At 42.5% G+C, this 24277-nt stretch overlaps 1 protein-coding gene across 1 annotated transcript; it reads right to left on the minus strand.

The window, feature by feature from the left end:
* Positions 1 to 771: 771 nt before the first annotated feature.
* Positions 772 to 23499, minus strand: MOGAT1 (monoacylglycerol O-acyltransferase 1). The gene is made up of 6 exons (XM_053952029.1): positions 23297 to 23499; positions 14354 to 14532; positions 13754 to 13955; positions 10977 to 11151; positions 7347 to 7546; positions 772 to 4423 (listed from the first exon to the last, which is right to left on the minus strand). Exons 1-6 carry the CDS (start codon positions 23388 to 23390, stop codon positions 4269 to 4271), a joined length of 1005 nt encoding a protein of 334 aa, XP_053808004.1. The 5' UTR covers positions 23391 to 23499; the 3' UTR covers positions 772 to 4268.
* Between the last annotated feature and the right edge of the window lie 778 nt (positions 23500 to 24277).

Below are 24277 nucleotides of genomic sequence, written 5' to 3' on the forward strand. Positions count from 1 at the left end.
GACACACCTCCAATTTACACATGTGCACACATAATGGGGCTACTTCAAAACAATCCAAGGCCAGTTTTAACCCATTTTTCCTCTTTATACTCCTCTGAGATGCAAGGTGGCATCATTCCATAAAAAAAAGTATTTAGCTAGTAACAAAATACAATTAGCCTTTGCCAGTCTTTGGAATTGATAGCTGTCACTACAGCTGTTAGTGCTGCATTAAGCTGCTGTACTTTAAAACAAACAAACAAATCCCATTAAATACATCACTGTTGTCAGGTGGGTGGTTTTCCTCTTCCCAACAGACAAATGGAACCCGTTTTTTACTCCAAGCAGCTGTTTAGCTCCCCAGTTCCTAGAGTGAATCAGAGCCTCTGTTCTAGGGTACAATTACTAAGATTTGGACTCCATGCAACTTTCACTTAAAATTCAAACCTTTCTTCAAACTGAAGTTGAATTAATCTCCAAAAGCTGTTATTTCACCAGTTCTTGAGAAGATTGCCCACCCTTCCGTGCTCCAGCATCCCTTGTGCCCCCTTGGCACTGATTGAGGGCTGCTGTAGCCCAGCCCTCCCCTGCTGTGGGTCACTTCTCTCTCAGATCCTTTGGAACTTCATCGGGAACCTGGCTTCAGGTTCTCCTCAGGAGACTGCAGCAAGCAATCCATCCAGATTTCTCAGTGTGATATGAGCACAGCCTGACAGCCACGTTAATGTGACCCCTCGAGTTCAGCCAGGATCCTCACCCAACAGCAGTGAATTCCAGTCAGCACAAGCCCACTTTGGTACAAACCTTTATTATCTCACACCTCCTTGCCACAGCTATCATTGAAACAACTGACATTCATATTTTACAGGTACCATAAAAAGTTACAAAGTGTAAATTATGCTGTGTAGTTCACAAAGTAAAAATACTCGAGGATTGAGTTTCTGTCAATGGAATTTGGCACAGAGGTGTTCACACACAAGGGAACAGGCAGGAACTTCATCCTGAGCACATCAGGCAGGCAGTGTTTCCATGGTTTAGAGGCAGAGCTTCTCCTGGATGGCTGGCTTCCCTGGGATCACCTGTGCCATTGAAAGGCACAAACACCCCAGGAAGAGGCCCCAGGCAGTGTGACATCCCACCAGGAATCTGAGCTCTACCCAGCTCTTGCAGGTGCAGCTGGGGCACGTTGTGTCACCATTCCTACCAGCTCCTTGCTCTTGCTTTGTCCAGCATGAACTGCAACTGGAGACTCTTGCTCCAACAAACATGGGCAGCTTCCTTGTGCCTGCAGCAGCGCTGGAATTGGTGCCTGTGGTAGCCAAAATGGGTCTATGGCTGCCAGGGCTCTGGCCTTTAGGCTCAGGATTGCAGGGCTGCTTTACAGATCCACACGCTAATATTTACAGAGGTAAATATTTCAGATGACACCATGTCTATCACTTTTAGAGACAGAAGTTCTATTTTAAAATAGTCCTGGGTACATTAGATAATTGGTTAATAAAAGGTAGTTTGGAAGGACCATCATAAGCAATATGCAGTGGTAACTGAGCAACAATAAATATTTGAATTGCTTGGAGATTTTTTTGGTTTGTTATTTTTTGTTGGGTTTTTTAATTTTTGGTTTTTTTACCATCTCCATTGTTACAAAGCAATGACAATATCAGTAGCCATAGCAACACAATCCCTACTTGTTCTACCTGAGCCAGTTATGGATGGTACAGAGAGCCCACAGATAATTTCCTCATGGAATTCAGAGGAAAGCCTGTTTATAGGGTACCCTTTGGACCAGATATTGTCCCAAAATCAGTATCCACATAATCCCTAGAAGTTTTGATTAATTTAATCAACAAAAAAACATTGTTACTTTCCACCCTCAATTCAATGCTAATATTTTTAAATTTACAGTCTGACCTTTTGTATCATTAAGGTAACAGAAAACCAACAGACTGAGAATGAGAGGAAATATCTCATTAGAGCAGATGATCTAAGAGAGTACAGTCTGACAGACTCCAAATTCTTCTTTCATGAATAATCCTCACTACTCATCAGGGCAGGCAATAAAGAGTCAAATCCAAAGGAAATTTCACATAGCTGGCTAAGAAAGAGCAGCTGCTCAGGGATCATCACTTTGTACAATCCTCAGGACCGAGACCTCTTCCCAGGGAACAAACCTGCCATGTGTGACCTCCCTAGAAACATGCCCTTTCCATAGCTGAAACAGTCCTGATCTTAAGCTGGTGTCAAACATGCACAGCCACAGTGCTTCCTCTTCTCAAACCCTGCTCCTAAACCCCATTTTTGCTGAATGACAAGACACCACTCAGTATTTTCCATGCTTAGAGACCAGAGATCTCAACTCAGGGAAAGGTGGGCAGAGGTGAGGAAGCAAGATGCCTGCACCACAGTGATCATCAGTGATCAGCAAAGGCATGGGAAGGGAGGGCAAGCACATATGGCACCAAGAAAGCTCGGGTAGAGGTGAATTGTGGGCACATTGACAGCAGTCTGTCAGGGAAGAGGGGCTTCCTCAGGCACTGCAAATTCCAGCCCTGGTTCCAGAATGTTTGTATCATTGTAGAGAAAATGAGAGCACGACTCAGTGTTGGCTCAGTGTTGTTTACATCCGGATGACAAATAGGCACAGAGGAAGAGCTCTCTTAAGGAAACCAGCTTGTTGCTGGAGGGTTTTTAGAACACATACATCTGCTCTGTCTGGCAAATACTTGTTTGGCTTTGGGGCGTTGGTTCAGTCAGAGTTCACTCCACAGAAGTCATTTCCACGCTTCTCTTTAAACACCTTCATCTTGCTAAGATACTTTCCCTCCAGAGCTCTACCTTGTTCTCAAAGCCCCTGCTGTGTTTCTAAGAGCCTGCAGCCCACTGAATACACAATGTGTCCAGTACTGCTGCTCCTGGAGCCCCCCAGTGCTCAGCTGAGCCAGCTGAAGATGCCCACGCTGCCTGATAGGCCCATGCACGACCTGTCAGAGCACCTAACTGATCTAATATTCAGGCACCAAAACTGCTTAAAGCAGAGCAAACTCTTCACTAACATCAGACTGCAAAGTCTGCAGGCAGTCAGAAAGCATGTACAAATACAAGAATTTATCTCATAAAAATTCAGTAATATATTCCAATTTTTCCCATACACAATTATCTCCAAGACCTAGGCATTTTCCCTGAAAAAGAGTTCAGTTAAGAGCTTTTTCTTTTCTTTTCTGAAGTGGATATCCACATTTAGGATAAACCTTTTCTGAAATTCAGGCACCTGGTTTATATACAATGCATCCTCTTAACCTGCTGCACCCTAGAACTATGCTCACACTGCCTTGGCACTGCAGCACCAGCTTAACACATGCTTCCCCACACATTTGTCAGTGGGGAAAAAAAAAAAAGCATTATCAAGTACACTTTCCTTGGTGAAATTTCAGAACTGACTGAACACATTGGGCTCCCCTTCCTTCTCTGCAAGTGTTTGACATCGGATTATTTTTAATTTGCACAGGATGAAGAGTTCACACGATTCCCTCCTTCTCCTGTCCTGTGCTGCCATCTCTTCTGAGGCTGAAATCACCAAAGCTGCTTCATCTTCCAAACTTATGATCCAAAGCAGAGACTGTCCAGAAAAGTCACATCATTCAGTGCTTCCCACCACCCAGCACACACATGCACACAGAAATCTCAACACACTGTTCTCCAAACAGAAGGTTTGCTCTGCTCCATGACTTGGACAAACCATTTTTGCCAATATCCAATTCAGGGCTGAAGGCTCCTATTTATTCTTGAATTCTCATGTAAGTGGTTACAGTAGCCATCTGCTGAAAACATACACCTTCATTCCTGTGGAAGAGCAGCAGAGGTTTCTGACATTCAGAGAACAACCTGATGCCATGTTTGATAAATGCTGGTAAATCTCTCAACCTCTAATCAAAGACTTCTTGGGTTTATACTTCTGCTACTGATTTCATGCTGGGGCAATTTCCTGTGCTCAAGCTGTGGTAAGAACATCTGTGTGGAGTCTCTCACTCACATTTCTGGCACACATGAACCTAAAAGGAGAACTCAAAACAAACTCAAAACAGCATGGGCTTCGAAGCTTACATCCCAGTGATCCCTCCCCCCACTGCCCAAGAATAAGATAAAAATCAATAAATCATCTAATAATCCCTTCTTAAAAGTATTCCTTACATAAGGATAATTATAGATTGCAAAATATAGATTGCAAGAAAGACATCTTTGAGCAGACAGTGTTTCTTTGCATGAGATTCAGAATTACAAATTGTAATTTGCTACTCGAAGATGAGAGATCTATGTGCAGGAATGCCGTAATTGCTTTTGTGTTCTTCAAATAATTTCTTTAGTTTCTGTAGATACAATGCATGTAGCTGATCAATCTCTTCAGTGGTGGGGTTCAAGTTCTGTTTTACAGGGATGGGGCTTCCCACTGTAAATCAAACACAACAGCATTAGCTTTGTTAACATCTCCTTTTAAGCAGAATTGCTGTCCCTTCTGTAAGAGCTCCACCACATTCAGATGCCAGAATCACAGCGCAATTTTCTTACCCTGGGGCCTGATCCTGCCTTTCACAAGCCTCAGTCCTGGGTCTTGTTTTTCACTTCCTTTTGCTCAAGTTCAGGTAAAATGAATTAAGGACCCCCCTCTTCACCATTTCAGTTTGGCGGCAAAAGAGCAAATGAGAAGAGTGATAAGCTCTAACTTGAAGGAGCAGTTTACACTTCAAGATACAATCCTATGGGTTATGTGCTGTCTACAAGTTCAACACAGTATTTAATAAAATGTACTTTCTCACTGTCTTCTGATCTGAATAGTAAAACCACTCAGTGTGAAGCGTGCTTAAGAGGACAGTGGTTGCCCTCAACCACACTGTCACATGAACAGGACTGGAGGAAATATTTGTCTTCCAATTTATTCAAAATGGATATCACTGCACCAGAAATGTGACCTCAGCCTATGGAGGGGTAGCATGTAAATCCCCTAAACCCTGTGAGGTGTCTCTGAACCATCCATTGCCCACAAATGTCACTGGAAGCAAAATGTTCTCCAGGCACTGTGCAAAGCCTGCTACCTGCTCTGTGGGAGGTGACTCCATGGAAATCCAGAGGGCAGCCTTCACTTCCACAAAAGGCTATGGCTAAAAAGTGGATTGCTAAGAGAAGCTTCCCATGATCTCAGTCTCTCCTGTGTTGTTCAGCCACATTTTGACAGCTATTCTTGCATTGGAAGCACCAACACCTTAACAGATCCAACTGGGATTACAGAAAAAGCCTAGAAAAACAGAGAGCTAAAAGCACCCTCAGGACTTTTCCAAACACACCTAAAAATGCCTGTTAAGAGATGCTGCCACTTCAGATTGGATGGTGATGACTAAAGGCAAGCCTAGCCAGAACCACAAAGAGCTGAGCCTGCATTTTCCTGCTGCAGCTCCAGCTGCCACCAGCTCTCAGTCCTGTGTGGTGCTGCAACTCAGACTTTACATAGCTGGGGTGGGAACCCAGCCCTGGATTGAGCAATACCTTAGAGGGGTGTGAAATCAATATACATACAATACAGGATTTCCAGAGGCAGGACTGGAAACAGCGAACAGCCCCCAAGCCTTTCTGCAAGAGTGAAGATTTCTTGTGGGATGGAAAACTACACTCATCTCTCTAATATTATGTGCAGCTTTAAGGAACTTGCTTAATTTGATATTTTAGAGTTGCTTCTATTTCTGTAAAGCAGTAATAAAAAAAAAAATTAAAGGGAAAACAAAAACACTTATCAGGCCCAACACTCAAATTCCACAGATCTTGGCTTAGCTGAATGGCTCTTGGATCCATGGCTTCTGAACCAGGACTGGAATCACCCATACCTTGCCACGCTGGCAGCACAGCCCATCACCTCAGGTGAGGTCACTGCAGCTCTCAGGAGCTGAGCCAATGCTTTCAAAGCCTTGTTGAGGCACACCAAGAACACCCCACACACTTCCAAGGACACAGGCACATTTTGATAGTTCTCAAACATGGGAAAAGAGATACAATAGGCAAAGGACCTTGTGAGATCTTACAAGTTCTGTTGCAAGACTCTGGTCTTGCTGATTTGTAGCACTCCTGTGCTTTTGTCATGATGAAGAAATGCCTCAACAAATAACACATTTTAAGCCTCAGAACAACCCTGGTGTCATCAGCCCAAAAAAACCCGCACAGATTATAGATCTCATCCAATACATCTCATTCCAAAGCTTTGATAACTTTTTGGCTATAAAAGGAGTGGCATTTTTAGCCTGCCTGTGTACAATGCAGGCATTAAAAATCAAATATTTTCAAAATATTCAATTGCGTGAAGTGATAAAACACAGAGCTCTTTTTATGTTAAATTTCAAGCAGATATGTTTTTGTCTTAAACATTTTTGTTTCATACTGTAATCAAATCAATCCCATAAAGAAGGAGAGCCACCTTCAAAGTCCCGTGTGGAACACCAGAAAAGCTCAATTTTCTTTAGTTCGCTCAGGTCAGAATCTAGCTAAAAATGATTTATCACAAAATTTACAGACAGACAGCTATTGCCTTTGCATGAGACCCAGCATCACCTATTTTGTAAAGGTGTAGTTGTCAATAGCACTAGAAGAACCATGAAAAATATGTTCAGTTCCACACTCCAGTGAGAATAGATGAGCAGTAATGAAGGCTTTTGGGGAAAAACACTCTCCCAAACTGCCTGTTGATGTGGCATGCACACTCACAATTAAACATGACAGGATCTTTCCAAGGGAAAAAGCCAAGAGGGAAGGAAACACCCTAAAGACCTGCAAGGCCATCTAACTGGCAGTCTGCCCAAGGGCTGTGGCACCACGCGTCCTCTCCCTTCCTCCTGCATCTCTCCCTCTGTCCTGATGAGCACCAGGTCAGCACCACACAAGCTCCTTCCAGCAGCCCTGCTCCAGAGCTCTGCTGGGGTGGCTGTGCATCAGCTGGAACATCCAGCTGCTACTCCTCTGCAGAGCTAAGAAATGAAGGTTCTGGGCTTCTCACAAAACAGCTACAGCATCCAAAACCACAGCAACAGCTGCTGAGCTGTAGAAGCCATCTCGTAAAAACTGGACAACTCTTGGATTTCTTTATGGATTGCCAAGGAGAGGAGCCTATGGATAACTGAGAATGAAGAGTAAGATTTGGCCAGAAAAGGGAAAGGGAGAAAGGAATTGTCCCCTTTAAGTGGGAAGGACAGTAAACCTCACATACTTATTTTAGATGCACAGTAATGAATTCAGATTTATAAGAACAGATTTATAAATTTACAGATATTAGCAGCACACTGATGAATTTCTAAACATTTGCAAACACATTAGAAAAGGTGCAGGGAACTTACCAACAGTATTAATAGGTTGCCTGTAAGGTATCAAACCAAAACTGTATTGGAAGACTCCTCTAGCATGAAATAGTGGTAAAGCAAAGCCCATTATCTTTTGCAACTTCTCCTGTACATTCCTGAGCCATGAACCTTTGGGATTTGCAACTTGCTTGAATAGTTCATTTTCACCAAAGGAAAACACTGGGACCAGATGAGCCCTGTAAAACAAAGAGGACACTGAGAATTCTACATCAGCCTGCACTTGCACTGCAGTTCACATCAGCAGCACAGAAATAATTTCACAATAACCAGACAGAGAGTTTCAGCAGCTTTGGATTTCATCAGCAACAGGCATTCAACCCTTCTCATGTGCAGCAGCTTTTTGGATGCCTTGGGTGGTTGGTGTTTAAAAAAAAAAAAAAGTGATTGGCACACAACTAGCAACTTGCTTTTGGCAGTATTTAGTTGGTTGGTACCTATTGCAATTTGTGACTGTTTGGAATTATGAAAATGAGTAATTGCATATATCATAAGTATGTATTTATCCACCACTATTTCAGCAAGTCCACCCTTGTTCCACTACATTTTTTCTCTTGGCAAGCAAAGGAGCCTCATTGCTAACTTTATAATGCTCCCAGCAGGGTGGCATCAAAACCAGATCTTGGCTTTCCCTTGTCTTTTGACCGGAGTAATGCTTGCCCTTGATTTCAGCACAAAAACCTTGATAAAAACCAGACACCCTCACAGACACAAATGCAATGCCAAATTCCTTCTCTGCTGTCCAATTCCTAGCCAAACCCTGCTTCCTCTGGACTTCTTCAAAAACAGTAGCTTTAATCCATTTTTACCAGAGTCACATCTTACCCACAGAAACTATGTGAACCCACTTTGGCTCTTGCACAGCCTAATAAATGCTCATTCAGGGCATGAATTGGCCTGGGAGGAAAGGCACTGACTAGCTCCTGGACAAACAACGTGACTGAATAGAATCAGTGCAGGTAAACTCACCATTGTATTTAAAACCTTGGCTGCAGTACGGTTTTTGATTAATGCTTAGTTTCATTAACTATCCTACAAAGTTTAGAGAAAAAAAAAGCAGGGTAATCCTAAGCAGTCTGTGAAGGATTCAGGGATATTTTCTTTATTTAAATCTTAGTTTCTGTATCTTAGCTCTATTCTGTCCCCACTACCTTTGAGAAAAACCTTACTGTAAAATAGCAGTATTGCTAGAACATTGTAGGAATGAGAATCTGCAGAGTTGTGAATGCTTGAGGAGGATGCACTGAGGACAGAGCTGGCTGGAAAGCACTGTGGACTGTCAAAATCCACCTGCACAGTAAAAAACAACTGCTTCAACTGTTTCTTTAGCCTGAGGACTCACACAGACTATCATTCCCACATACTATTCTGACTAGTGTCTGCTCAAAGTTTCTTTCTCCAGTGGATTTATCACCCTGCCACCTGTAAAAGAAATATCAGAAAGCTTGGTACTTACTGTGGCTGTGTAAACACTCGACTTTTTACTACAACACTAAGACAAACAGGAACATCTTGTGGTGCAATAGCTGTGGTGCCCCGACACTGTGTTTTAATCTAGTGAAGACTTTTGCAAGATGCTATGTAGGAGGCTAAGACAGAGAAATAAGTAACTTACGATTGTGAAATTAAAGATAAGTTATCTGATTCATCATTTGTTTTGTGTCTTTGGATTTCTTCACTTTGTATCAGATATTTGTACTACCTTGGACCAAAATGTCTTTTGCAGAAGTGCAGAGGACTTTTGCTGACATATTCAGGCCACAAGCTCCTAGCTGAGGAACACAGCTTCTCTGTGCTGGCAGCACAGCAGCCAGGGCCAGAGGGCACAACCCTCTGCATTGCCCCTTCCTTCCTCTGTTGTTATTTGCTGCTGCAAACCATGAGCATCAGGAATGTGTGCAGGCACTGGTGGCAGAGGGGTCTCCTCATCTGTGTCCCACAGGCCTCCCTGGCCCTTTCATTTTCACTTGAGTTGGAAATTTTCTTCTCATTTTGGTAATTGTTAAAAACAAGACATCAAAAGCAGAAGCAATTACTGGATGCTGAGTCTTTGGGCAAGACCTCTGTTAGACTCACACTGTCCCACAGCCCTGCTGGACAGATGAGAAGTCAGAATTCCAGTGCTTCACACAGAAGCAGCTTTTTGTGCTGGTGTTTGTAGGAATGACTTGGAGCCTGCTGGTTACAGTGACCATGTGAGTGTAGCCCTTAGCCACTCGGGCAGAGACAGGCACTGCCACCCAGGGGAGGGCTCTAGACAGCCATGACCCTTTTAGAAAGATGAGGACCATCACTGGAATCTAAGTAAGTGAAGGGGTAAAGGGGCCATTCCTGTGTTTTGTAAGTGTCCCACTCCTGCTGTTATGTGTTGGAGATACTTTTGAAATCAATGTCATGAGAGGCACAGGCGTATCTGATTTCTCAATCCAAATCAATTTAGATGAGAGATAACTACCACCAGCCTTTGTGATATGACAGACCAGACATCTATCAACATACTAAGAAGAAAGAAACAGTATCTAAATATTCTTCTAATCTTTATGGTTAAAACAAATAAAAGCTAGTGAGTGTTGAGAATCCCACTGAATTAATCAACAGCTGAGCTAAAATTGAGTAAGGACTCGTTTAGGCAGTAAACTCTTAATTCAAATACACAAGTATTTTTTCTGGATACAAATTAGACTAGAATGTTACATTTTATTGGCACAAAAAATTCTTTATGAGAATCCTAGTGATACATGTAAGAAATACCCTTGGAATTTTGGCACAGAACAGTTTCTAGTTTTTTGCACTCTGTATAAAAGCAGAGACCCCCTCTTCTCAGAGATCACCTTTTCTCCAGTTAATAACTTAAAAAGCTCTTACAGATTTCTCAAGACTAGTATTTTTTCTCATTGCTACACATGTCAATGTATAATCCTGGAAGCTGTTCAGAAAGTGCAGCCAGAACAATAATTGGTTTCAATATTTCTAATACACAAACCATCTAGACCAGTCCAGAACAGACACAATATCTTGCACTGTGTAAAGCACTCAAAAGATATTGATACCATCTCTATTTAATAACACACTGAAGTTATCTAGTTTTTCTTGAGATTTTCACCAAAAATTCCCAGGAATTCATTTTTGCAAAAGGCAGTCTTCAAAAGAAAGTCTTTAAAATAATAGTGAAAACAAATCTTCCTAGACCATAATTCTCAGTGATTTAATGAAACAGGGCCTGGCTATCTAAGTTGTTTGTTTGTTTGCTTAAAATGATAAGAAAATTCTACCTTGATGTGTTTTCAATTTACAGAACAGAAAGGAGAATGTTTGCCCTACTCAGCAAAAGCAGCCAAGATTTACTAATATTGTTTCATAATTCTTACTCTTTGTTAGCACAAGAAACAACTGAAATAAAACAAGATATGCTAATAACACCTACTGTTACAAATTATGAAAGTCAAAGGGAGCTTTCAACACTCCCAGATTGGATCTAGGTGGACAGATTGGCTCCTGTGCCAGATGTTCTTAGACACTTAAGACTCTTTCAAATTCTCTAATTTTATATAATATGAACTATATTTCAGAATCAATCTACATTCAAAGCATGCGTCATGGAAGACCTACCCATGTTTCAGGGCCATTTTAATAAAGCCCTTCCTCTTGAGGATGTTCAGGGTTAGACTTCCAGGATGTGCATTCAGAGATTCCTCTGCTCCTCCAATCACAATGACAGATGCATGGCCACCTCCTTCATTGCTCAGCACATGTGAGACACTTTCCTTGGATGCAGAAACCATTCCTTCAGGAGGAAACATTTTCAGAGTGACCACTGGATCTTCATGTACAAGTACAGTAGAATTTAAGAATATTTTTAAATATATAAATGATTTTTCAAAATTATAACAGCACAGAACAGATTTCGAAGGTTTGGGTTCAAGCTCCTCACTCTGGAACAGATTTGGTTTTGGGCACATGCTTTGATTTCACACTGATGAGTTAAATGCTGTTGCCTATTGCAAGAGTTTTGAGTTCTTCAGGGTGTGCTCTTCTGGCAACTTAACTCCCTCTCAGAGAGACTCAGTGCCCAAGAACAGAGGAGGTGAATGGCAGCAGATAGTGCTGAGAGGCAGCAGCTAAAGCTGTACAGCAGGTGCATACAAACACAGGCACAGAGGGGTTAACAGAATGTATAGAGCACTTGTTAATGCAAACATGGAGCTACAGTGCCACACAGATCCTCCCACTCTTTTCACAGCTACAAAGCAGCAGCTCCATCGAAAGCAATGGCATGGTAGTATTAGGAGAAGCAGAAAGACTCACTTCTACCATTCCCAATAACTGCATCAGCTCATTCTCTAGTAACCAGGCCCAGGCACTCATGAATATTTAGGCTAAAATAGCAGATTATATGAAGCTTTTCTGGTACTCCTGCTGATACAGATACTTCTAATCAGAGGCACACTGCTTTACAAGACTTTATCATCTCCTTAGGTCTTGCTCTGGACTTGGTGCTTTGAAAAATCCCTTTTCCAACAGATACACACCTAATCTTTCAAAGGTTCCTTTTCCTTCTTGCCCTAAGTTTTATTTCAAAGGCTTATAAGTGTTTCCATTTACCCAGAAGCTATGTTCAATTAAACTGTGTTGAATTCATATAATCTAAGTGACAATTTAGAGATCAAGTCTAGTTTACATTGTTGGTTTTACAGAGCTGGTATCAAAACACACTTTTGGATGTCCTGCTCCCTGCTTGGTCTTTTTTCCAATAGGGACATTACAATGTGGATTATAAAAATTTTGTAAGAGAAGGAAGATGACTATGATCTACTTTTGAGAGCTGGCCACCAAGAGGAATAGCTTGCAACTGGAGCAAGTCCAGACCTCAGTAAAAAGTTACATCCGTTTGCCACATACACCTTCACAGTCACTGTTACTCTGAAAATGCAGCTGACCTGGGACTCACAAATAATTCAAGTCATGCTCATTCAAGTCAGCATGCATTTTCCCTGGAAAGGAAAGTAGAAGCCACTGCCTTTCCCCAGGACAAGTGTGTCTCCTGCTGAAGCAGAGCTGCCCTGCATGCAGGGCACTGCTCCGTGCTCACACCGCAGCTCGGGGGTGTCGCAGCTGCGCTGCCAGAGGCAACAACTGCACCTGTTAGACACAGGCAGGAAAAGACTGGGAAATGAAACATTGTGCCAGGAGCTTTCAGGACATGGACAATTTTGCAAGTGTTTTATGATTGGACTGTTGACCTGTATTACACCAAAGGTCCCCTCTCATTTATCAGCTGCATACCTGTGAAAACCGAGCTCCAATGCTGGCTCTTCTTTAGTGTGCTTTTTACTGCAGTTATTTCTCATTCTGCAGGTAAATATTTGTTCCCATGGGTCAAGATGCCAAAAAGCATGTAAATCTGACTTCCAGACTATGATTAAATGACAGTGTTTAAAATTGCAATGATCTACCACTGCCAATCCCTCACTTAGCAAGCCTCAAAGAACGCCCTCAGAAATTACATTTGCATGGAAAGGCATTCTCTGATATGTTGAAGTATACATAGATAAGTAATTCTAATATTAATCTGGGCAACATCCCAGGCATGTTTCTGTGCATGGAGCAGTGGAACAGCTTCTCTGAGATCATGCTGCAGTCATGAATAAAGTTAGATCTCTATCTCCCAAACTTAGTCTTGTGCATCAAAGCATGCTTAAATGCTGTAGTTGAGTGAATTTAAATAAAATAACTATTGTATTAAACCATTGTGGGGGAGCACTAGTTCTTATTTCATTCTTCTCATTTTTCAGTTCCCCCAACTTGATTGGTTTTTATTTTTATCTTTTATTACTATAGTACCAGTCATGAATATCACCCCTTTATGACAAATGCTTCTCAGAGCAGAGAAAAAAGTCTCTCTCTTTAGAGTTCACATCTCAATTAGAATTACACAAATTTGCAACATGGGACTTCAATCATAAGCAAGTAATTAATTTCTGAGTATAAAGATATTTATAATATATAATACCAAGCCCTTCAGGTAAGAGATGAGCCTGAATTTGTTTTACAAGTGCCTGCTAATTACTAAATAAAATTACAAATTATTATGCCCTTCTCCTCTTGTATATAATGGGTACTCAGGACTGCTGTCTGATAGTTCAAAGGAAAATTAGCAATTTCTTTTCAGAAAGAAAAAACAACTTAGTGTTATAGTTTACAAAGCTATTAATAAAACCTTCCAAAATTTTTTGCCACAACAGTTCATCATAAAATAGAGGTTAAATTTAGCACCAACACTGATCCTTCTGAAATTACTTACCATATATAAGTAGAGGAATAGACTCTACATTTGTAACAGAAGCTAAAATATGAAGCAACAGCTGAGATATTCTGCTTTTACCTACCAGCACTCATTATGTATTCTCTGAAGAAGGGACAGCCAAACCAGATGGGCATGATATGGAGATATGGAGTAAGCCCAGGAAATAAATTTTTGAAAGGAGGATCGGTGCAAAAGTTTCCGAAGGCTCCAGCTACCAGGACCCCGTGAGGGTGAAAGCCAAGTAAGTAGTTGTGATTTGGGTTCAGTTCTGACGTTTTTATAAGCTGAAAAATAGAGTCAGTGGCGGGCATTATAATATTTACCTCAAAAATACTAGGTATGGAGAGTGCACATTGGCAGGACTTAGAAGCAATGACAATGAATTTCCTTCTGAGCACTTAGAATTACTGTCCTGCTTTACAGATAAACAAAGCTTAAATAGATGTGTCAGGATACCATGTCTAGCATTTACTGTGCTGAAGTGCTATCTTGTCACCCAATAGTCCAACCAGAAAACCAGGCCCTGTCCCCTTTTGTCACTAAATCTCAGATTTCCCATGTTTTAAAAAGAAGTTAAGTTCACCCTGTAGTTGAGTATTAGAATTTTAGCAAAGATGAGTCTTAGTTGTTTGTCCATGGTTATGGCCATTTAAGCTGTTTGTGAGAGAAACCTTTTACTCACATGAATGGGAAAGTATTCCCTGAAGTACTTCCAGACAGTCCAGCTTCTGACCCACTGGGACCGTCTGCCCCCAGCGCATGGAGTTTCCCAGTCGAGGTAGAGCCAGAGCAGGTACAGAACAGCAAGGAACCAGAAGTTGCCCAGGATCAGGAGCACGAAGAATCCACAGCAAAACTCTGCTACAAGAGACAAAAAGTGAAAGCAGAGCAAGCATTAATCACATCTGTGTCCTTTTAAGAATGTCCAGCCCTGATATGGTTTTACAGATTTACTCAAAGTGCACACAAATTGAACTCAGCTCATTCTACATGGTGCTGTTACAGTGAGGGTGAAACTTACAAGGGTATATTATCTCAGTCTATTATTTCTCCCTCTACTGCACAACTGGATGTTTGGTAGAGAGCATCTGGTTTACCTATAAGGCAAAATAAAAGACAACAAGAGCTAACAAGGATACTTTAGGGAGAAGAAAGGAAAGCTGGGGAAGGAAAGAAGAGAAAGGGAGCCATAGCAACATCTCTTTTCTAATTACAGGGATGTTGGGCAATCATTTTCTATTCTCCTTCTCAGCTTCTCTACCTATAATATGGGGCTGGTAGTTCTACTTGCAGCCAAAAGTGCTGTCACTGGCCAAGGAGATGCACTAGGCAAGACCAAAACATAAAGAGGCTCCACTTCAGCCACTAAACACATTAGTCAAAGGAGAAGTTCAGTGCTGCTATAGGAATACAACAGCAGGTAAGTCCTGATACTTTCAAACCCAATTAACTAAGAATTGTAACATCCTGCTACAATAGTGATACATAAGAATTGTATTATACATAATTCAAAGATAATGAAAAAGTTGTTTGGTTAAATATAATGTGTTTCTTGGGGCTCAGCCTTGAAATAATTACTCAGGGAAATCCTATGGAAATTTTATCTTTGTAGAACTTGCAAAGTTTTAGTCTTAGAGTGTGTTGAACAGCTCTGTTTTGAGATGTCTGAGGAGTAGGAGCTGCTGCTCTCTGCCCTGTGGTACCCCTGCAGCAGCCTGCTTGCTTTGACACCTCCTGAACAAACCCCATTAGGCTCATGGATCAGATGCTGAAGTCCAGGTTGCAAGGGAGTCAGGGCTTTAACATCATAAATTTTACCATGGCAAACAAAACAGGACCTAGTTCTCACTGGAAGACTCAATGGGCAGAGTTGCAGGAGCCCAGTGTTTTTCAGAGATATTTTACAATGCAGAAGCAGTACTTTATGTCTCAAAATTGACTGGCTTTCATAAGGGCAATATCCTGTGGAGTCCTAAAAGTCGCACCAGTGAAACTAAATACACTAAATACACCACTAAATAAAGCAGACGTAAAAAACAACAGAAGTACTTCAGGCAATAATTTGGCTCACACAATGTAAAGTATCACCAGAACTGAAAACTTTAGAATAAGTAGATGAATCAAGAGCAAAACCCACTCATCCTAGTTCAGATCACCTTCATTCAGAAGAGATATTTCTTGGGTGTTGAAAAGTCAACAGATTCCCTAGACTACGCAGGTTTCGAGCTGAGATCTCAGCTTGGTCTACAGGCAGACTTGCATTTCCTCAACCTGAATATTTACTTTTTCTGAATTTCAATCATCTTGTTCCTGTGCCTAGTTTGACTGTGCTTTCAGAATAGAATTGGATATCTTGTCTAGATGGGGATGAACATTCACATTTCCAGCAGGAATATGAGCAGAAAAATAAGGAATTGCATTTTCTCTGAGGAAGGGAGATGGAAATTACCATAAACAAAAGCAGGAGCAGGACAAAACCTACCATTTTCAAGGATACTCCATTATTCAGTACAGAAGCTCACTGCTTCCTCCTCAATCAAATAACCCTGGTCTTGCACAGAAAAGCACTTGAGCAAAAGCTCTTGAAAAACACCACAGCTAACTGAAGCCCACAGACCCCCAAAGTCAATGTGGAAAACTCACAAGAACTGAAACCAGTTCTAAGGAACATCATTAATGCAGGACAAGTAACATGGGTGAAATATAACACCCAAATCCCACAGGGAATTTCACAGGGAATCCCACAACAGCATCACTCCAAAATAGGCCATAGAAGTCTATTGAGGAAAAGTCATTACCTGTTCCTTGGAGAAGAGATCCTGAAACTATAGAAATTTCTAGGAATGCTAATCTGGACAGGACACCAAGGTTCTTGGTTTAAGTTTGAACAAGTATGAGAAGTTTTTCTAGCGGCTATAAATAAATTCATTTGTTACGCAAAATTTAGCAAGTATTTCTATTTCCTACCCTTCCTTTCAGAAACACTTTAGACTTAACACAGAATCAATCATATGGTTCTTTTAACACGGAATCACATGGTTTTTTACTATCAGTTTGCTAGCAAACAGCTGAAAAGTGCTTTGTAGCCAAGCATCCTTGCTGTGAGAGCTAATTACATCAGCAGTGAGACGGCCCAGATAGCAGTACTTAATCCTATGCAGACAAACATCCACCAGATCAACAAGCTGGCTGCTTTGCTTTAGCTGGGACACCTTCCTGAGTGCAGGCAAGGTATGGGGAGATAAGTATGCTGTTAGCACTTCCTCAGGGGAGCTCAGCATCTTGTAGGACAAAGTTGATTACTGCATTCCCAATGAGACATGTGAGGCAAATTCCTTTTACCATACCTCCTCATTATTTAAACGAATTAGCAGCCTGCAAGATGAGCTAAACACTGATGACTCAAAACCAATGAGCCTGTAAACACAAACCTGATGTTTTCTCCTTCAGACAAGACAGTGAGTAAATAAATAACAACCATTTTAACTAAATTCATAACAAATTCCAGGCAAAAGGTGAATAACTTGGGATTTATCACTCTACTGCATAATTGTGTCCTTGGATATAGTCCCAGAGTACATTCTAGGTGTAATTTTTTGGTTGAACTCATATTAGAGCTTTGAAAAATATCTCTGTGATATATTGGATTTTGGATGTAGGTGAGGGGGGAGGAGGAAATATAGATTAAAAGACAAATCACTGCCATGGAACTCTGAACATTGGGTTTGTGAACCAATGTTGGTGTGTCACTTCTCCTCCACTTCCCATTTACAACACATGGATACTCATATTTTGCAACAAATGATGAAAGCCACTCTATGTAGTGTTAGCTGCCAGCCTGGCAGCCATCCTGCCCAAAGATGTTTGCACACTTGATCCTTCAAACATTAATCAGGCTCTGAGTTTGCAACTGGGGGCACCAAATTTATAAAATAGTTAAATACCAGAGATAGGAAGCAGGAAAACAGCACAGGTTAAATCTGGAAATTGGAAGCTTCAAATGCATTTGGAGTTATTAAGGCATCAAAAATGTTTAATTAATATCTGTTTTGATAGCCACCAAATGCAAGATTGTCCCTAGAAGAGAAAGCTCCCATTATGCTCAGAGCAGTCATGGACAGCATGGGCAGTGCAGGTGTGTCCCTGGTGCCAGGGGTGCTGGTGTCACCCCAAGCAGCACTACAGGCTCTTTGCAGTGTTCCAAAAACCATGCAAAGGAGCTCACTCTGAAACTGGCAGCCAGTATTAGTTGGATGTGGATCAGTCTCCTGTGAGGGCCTTTGTCAGGTTATTGGTTACAACTGGGAGCCACAAAGATATCTGAGCACTCCTGCCAAGGAAGCTGTATCTCAGCAGTGCTATGATAGCAAACACAAATCCTCAATGCCAAGCTTTAGAGGTCTGTTTATGCTGAAATTTGGTTCCAAGTTCCCAAGACCTTCCACTGGCAAATACTGATAAACTAGAGATACAGAGCATTACACACAAGTGACTTGGAGGTAGAGTGGCCTGGATACCATAAACCCCCAAGTTACTAATTGCCAAATCCCAAGACAGCATGCCAAATTTAGTGTGCATGTTCCCCATTTCCTTTCTTTCTCCTTAGGCATTCACTGTCATATATGTTCACATAGGGGTTGTCAAGCTAGGGTCTTCTGGCCTGACAGAGCAGAGCCATTTTTTCTTAGTATTTTTGAGAGATACAAACAAATACACACAGACACCTGGGTAAATCCCCTCCCTAAAACATAGGTAACAGAGGCAGCATTCCTAGAAATACTAGTCAGTAAGCACCCTGTTATTCTCTGTGATCACACTTCAGTCCCTACCCATAGGCCACCAATAAACTTCACGGATAGATGAGTGCAAAGTGACAAAAACATGTAGCAATACCACCCTGCTTGCTATGAAAGGCTCATGGAGATTAGCTGAGTTTTCTTAAGCACCAGAAGAGGGTTTTTTTAAAAAAAGACTTTGAGGAAGAACAAAACTATATTAGTTATCCAGCTATAGCTGATGAATTAAACCATCATGGTATGTTTGCAGAAAAGGTTAATATTTGTTTTAGCACATTACACTGACACCTTCTTTCTCAACACAGAAACCACTTATTATTCCAGCAGCAATATCTCACACTGTGGCAAATGTTTCATCATTTCTATTCTTTTGGGGAAGCCAGATCCACAACTCAAAACTGTCTCCAGCAAGTTCAATTAAGAGACTGCTTCATCCTACATGCAGAGAAGTTTAATTACTAGAGAACAGGATGTAGTTTAATATATACTAACGTCTTCAGCATATTATTTTGTGGCTTTGTGCATATTAAAGTATACCTTATATTATATACTGATTTTACATTATAAATGGTTTTGCAAATAAATACAGGGGTGCCTTCACAACAGTCACGTCCTAAATCTCCAGTGAGGAGACCAGAGACACTGCTGGGCCCCAAAGGTGGGCCTTAGAAGATGCACCATTCTGCCCTACCGTCACCTTTTCGCAGAGAAAAACCCTGGTATCCCTGCTGGAGAGTTAAACTCTCATTTCCCTCTCTCATTGTCTGGCCCAAGACATCACCACTCCACCCAAGTTACTCAGTTTTGCATTTGATTTTGTACATGTTCAAACTCCACTGTCCATTTTCACATCAGGGCACAGAAGTTAGCAGGAGCACATAGCTCACCAACTCAGCTTCTAGCTTTACTTTCTTCAAAAAGTAAATGTACTTTCTGTACATTAGAGAGAAAGGAAAACAAAAGGCTAAAGCACTGGGAAAGCAGCACTTCAACCAAACCTGACTGATTTTTCTTTGTTTTAATGGTTTTGCCTTTAAATGAACCCTTTGATCTACCTCCTGATACAAAGTGAACCTCACTGACAGATGTGCAGTACTGAGGCACACAGCTCACAGCACACACCAAGGATAAATGCCCAACTGCTGTGTGAGACACAGAAAACCTATACCTGTTCCCAATAAGAGGATATCAGGCATACTGGTAAATGCAGCAAAATTAATTCAAAGTTCTTTAGAAAAACATTTTCAAGCTTAAAAACAAAGATTTCCTGCAAAGACTGGGCACATCCACTGCATACAGTGATAATTTCTTTAGTGCATATGCACAATGAATCTATGATACAAAAATGGGGGTTATGTAACCTCTTTGCTTTGCCAGTCCAGCAGCACTTACAGGCTTGGAGATTTTATTTCTCCAGGTGACTTTCTGCCTGGGGTTAGGTTGGACAGTGGCACAGAGCAATCAAGAGCAGCCAGCACACAGGCAGACATGGTGTGGCTGTTGCACGAGCTCGGAACAGGGCCAGACCTGCCCCAGAACTGTCAGCCCCCAGCCAAGAGAACGAATCTCAAATAACTGTAATTACCAGCATAAAACTACCATCTGTAAAAATTGTCTGCTTTGGCCTTTTATCCAAAGTAGATACTATGAGATTGCAAAATTTCATGTATCTGCTGTTTCAGCAGTAAAACACTAATAGCTTGACATTATGCTTCAGCCTGAAGCTCGTTTGGATTTGTGCTTAATATAATGAGAAATAGCAGGATTTTAACATTTGCCAGTTTTCAGTTGTAACAGCTTTAGTTTTCTGGACTCAAGACCGGTAACACTTGTCTTTCAAAAGACAGAAGCCAAATTTAAACACTTCTCTCTTTCATGGAACTTATATCCAAACTTTTCTGGTCTGCTGACTTGGAGAATGTAAGATAAAAAACTACATGGCATTTTCAGCCAACACACAGTGGGAAACTGTTAATGGTCATGCCTCTCATCTAATCCAGAAACTCTTACATACACATCCCAGTATTTCAGAACTTATTTTTGCTTTTGGTGTCATGACCCTGGATAACAAACAGGCAAATCACTGTTACAATGAAAACTTGTCTTTCCCCCTTGAGGGTGAACTTTGGCAGCTTGCAGCACAGAACAAGGAAGCACAGGAACTTACAGACAGAATTTTAAAGAGGTTCCTTTTGTATATAATGAAATTCTGTGCACATCTGTACAGCTTTTTTGAGACAGAGGCATGTTTACTCTGCCTACGCTGCACAACAGATGCAATGCATCTCTAGTGCAGATCCAGCCCAAGCTGGTACACTGCATGAAGAAGCAGAACTTTGCTTGTACCAGGCTGCTGCTGCTGTTTTTTCAGTGTTTGCAGACTGATTCACTCTTTCTACAGTGGAGATGAGATTTAGGCTTCAACAACTACTGCATGTCTGTATTTCAGGCCAGCTTGTGAGTTGAACAAGTAAGAGGGCATTTTCAGACATCAATTCTACAATCTCAGAAAACCATGCAGCATTACAACAAAGCAAGCCTGGAGAGCAAGGGCTTTTTACATTTCTCAGCCAGGAAGATAAATCCAAGAGTCTTTTATCCAAGTCACATTGTGAATTCTGAGTTGTAATAGGCTCACATTCCCCTTACAGCTTACTTGGTGTGCAAAATCACTTTTTCACATGTCACTCCCCAGATTTGAAGCATATCATTGACCAATTCAGCTTTTGTCATCCAGGGCACTAATTTTCAGAGTTATCTTACTTCATCTGTTAGTCCTACAGTTCATTTTACTAAGCCATGGCACATTACAACATACCTAGATGGACAACTTCAGCAGCTAAGCCAGTACACCATTTATTCACTGCTCTAAACAGAATCCCTCTATCTATTTAATGAATCATTAGTTGTCATAGGGCATTGTCTGTTCAAGTTTTCACATGCAGATATGTAACACAAGACAGACAATCAAGATTGTGGTTGGCATAAAGTAGTTCCAGCCACATACAAATCCCCAAAGAACACCTAAACCTCCAACCTATTCTGTGATGAACTCACACAGTATTTCACTGGTCCTGAGGCATCCCCTTCCTGATTTGGAAGTGTCACTATTGAATCCACAGCTTACAAACAAACAACATCTGTTCAGGAAAAAAAAAAAACAAAAAAACCTGCTGAAAAATCCAGACATAGGGGCAGTCCAGAACATCAGAAACCAGCTCATTTAAGTAATTTAGGATTCAGCCACCTGAATTTTCCTGCAGCTAAGTGAAACTTTTTGGCCAGATCACTGGCTGCCCTTTCACTTGAAAGCATCTGCCTATGAAATGACAAGGTCACATTGCTCAGCTCTAAAGATAAACATCCCCATGGTGCACAAGCAGATAAGTATTATTAGAATCAAATTGTTAATCAAGCATTCTAGAAAATCCATTTATTCATGATTACATGAACTCACTATACTCAACATAACCAGCCATAAGATCATTCGAGTTGATTTTCCTTGACATTCCCAGGCAGTGCCAGCTGCAGATGACAGCTCCCTACTTCACCCGCTAAACTACAGAGAGGGGATTTTCTGCATCCCGATCCCTTCTAGTCAGCACAGGAAGGTGTGGTTATCTGCACCAGTATTGCTACATTAGGGAAAAAAAAAAAGTTTTCTTCCACTGCCCCTGAACTTCCACTGCTTTATGAGACTTAAATAATGGCTCATGCCAAGGCCTAATTCAATAACAGAAAATTAAAAGCACAGACTACTTACAATGTAGCCACAAACTGAAACTGTTTATCATTTAACTGCATATAATTTCGAGGTAACAGAACATCTGCTGATTAATCTGTGAAGATACTTCATAGCCTCCATACTTCCCCCAAATATTTCACGTGTGGATTAACAACCTAAAAAAAAAAAAAGCCCTGAAAGACATCAGACCATCTGTAGGATAATATATTTGTAAGACATACAAGGAAGATAAGTGCACACTACTTTTCTCCTTGTAAATCCTAGAGCATGGATGATCTTGAAGTGTTCCAGCATTTCCAGTCATACACAGGTGGCTCTGTACCTCAGAACAGACTATTCAATAACCACTGCCCAATTTATACAATCCATGGATTTGGTCTCATAGAGTTAAAGCTTACCTTATCAAGTGATTCATTTCATCAAATTCAAGATACCTGCCCATGTGAATAAGATTTGCTGCTGTGAATAGGTGCTTAACGATAGGTGTCTATTAAGATATTAGGAACATTAATTATAGAGGAACAATCAGTAGAAAAAGATTACCAAGTAGAATTAGCAACACTTGCTTAAAGCCAGTGAGGACATCTTTCATATTATTTACAGAAGTGTCTGCATTTGAATCAATTCACTGACAATGCCCATTATTTTTCATTACCTTGTTAAATGAGAATTTTATTGAACTACAACATATAAAGTTATTTTACAAAATTACGAATGGAAACAGCATGTACCAGACTTTATGCTCATTTTCGATAAAAAAAGTTGCTGTCAGAAACCTACTGGGCGTCTCAATGAGGAGCCACAGACACCAGCTTTTTAGGCTCATATTTGAAGCAGAACCCAAAGAGAGAAATAGACCCCCATAAAAGAGAAAGAGCCATCCAAAGCTTTCAGGGAAGAAAGAAGTGTGATGCTCTTGCCCGCCCGGGGATCCCCGGGGAGCTGCTCGCCCCCGGCCGCTTCTGCACCCACGTGGCGCCACGGCTGGCACCGAGCGATGCCCACGGGTAACGCCGGTCACGGAAAAAGCCGCTTCTCGCCCTTTTCTCTCTGGGGCAGGGGTAGGAAGGAGGAAGGCTGTTACCCAGCAGGAGGAAGGAGAAGATCCACTGCAGAACGGCGACTGTCTGGATCCTCCTCTTTAAGGGGATATTGATGGGGGCAAACTCGACCTTCATGCTGACGGACAGCAGCGCGGGAGGCACGGACCTGCCGGCTCCGGCTCCAGCCGCAGCCCCAGCCGCCGCACCTGCCCGCTGCGCGCCGCTCTGCCGCGGCTCCGGCCGAGCAGGACGCGCCCCTCCCGCCGCCGGCGCTGCCCACGGCCGCGAGTCCGGCAGGCGGGGACGGGGAGGCGGTGCCGCCCGCCCCGGCCGCGGGAAACCTGATCCTGGAGCGGGAGCGGGCAGAGGCCGGGCACGGCTGCGGGGACTGGCGGCTGCTACACCCCCTCCGCCCACAGGCGGCCGGCGCGGCTCCCCCCGCCCGGAGCGCCGCGCCGGCGACCGCTCCGCAGGAGGGCACCGGGCCGAGGCACCGCGGCTCTGTCGGAGCGAGCCCCGCGCCTGCGGACCCAGGTGCGCCCGCACACCCCGCACCTGCGCTGCCCTGCCGGCCCGGGCGGGCTTTTCCCCTCGGAGCGCCCGGAGACCTGGCACTCCGGGGCGTGCTTAAGGCTCTTACCATTAAAGAGCTTATGGAGCTGACCCAGAACTTAGAGTTCCTGCAGTGTTTGGCGTCAAGTGTTTCGGTTTTAATTACACCAGCACAGGCACAGCCTCCTCCCGCCCGTGGCGCTTCGCCCGTGGCGTCCGTGACAGGGATCGTCAAAATAAAACTTCGGCGTGAAAAAGAAACCAGACCCCGAAACTTGCACAGCGTTGCTCCAGCTGACCCCCATTCTCCATGGGGACGGCGGCAGCGCCGGGATTCACCGTCCCCCGCGGGGACCGGGATAACGCTGGGACGTGCGGTCCCCACGCGGGCACGGGGACAGCGGCACCGCCGGGACTCGCGGTCCCACACGGGCCGCTCCTCCCGCCCATCGCCGGCGACAGCGCGGGGC

The sequence above is a fragment of the Vidua chalybeata genome, chromosome 10, assembly GCF_026979565.1.
Source record: "Vidua chalybeata isolate OUT-0048 chromosome 10, bVidCha1 merged haplotype, whole genome shotgun sequence".
Classification (NCBI taxonomy): domain Eukaryota; kingdom Metazoa; phylum Chordata; class Aves; order Passeriformes; family Viduidae; genus Vidua; species Vidua chalybeata.

Bases quoted from the DNA above. Each gene is read 5' to 3' on its own strand.
- MOGAT1 (XM_053952029.1), bottom strand. From the start codon at position 23,390: ATGAAGGTCGAGTTTGCCCCCATCAATATCCCCTTAAAGAGGAGGATC. The intron at 14,533-23,296 runs GTAACAGCCTTC...TGTCTCTTGTAG, and splicing joins CTTCTCCTTCCTCCTGCTGG to CAGAGTTTTGCTGTGGATTC. The intron at 4,424-7,346 runs GTAAGTTCCCTG...TTTGATTTACAG, and splicing joins GCAACCTATTAATACTGTTG to TGGGAAGCCCCATCCCTGTA.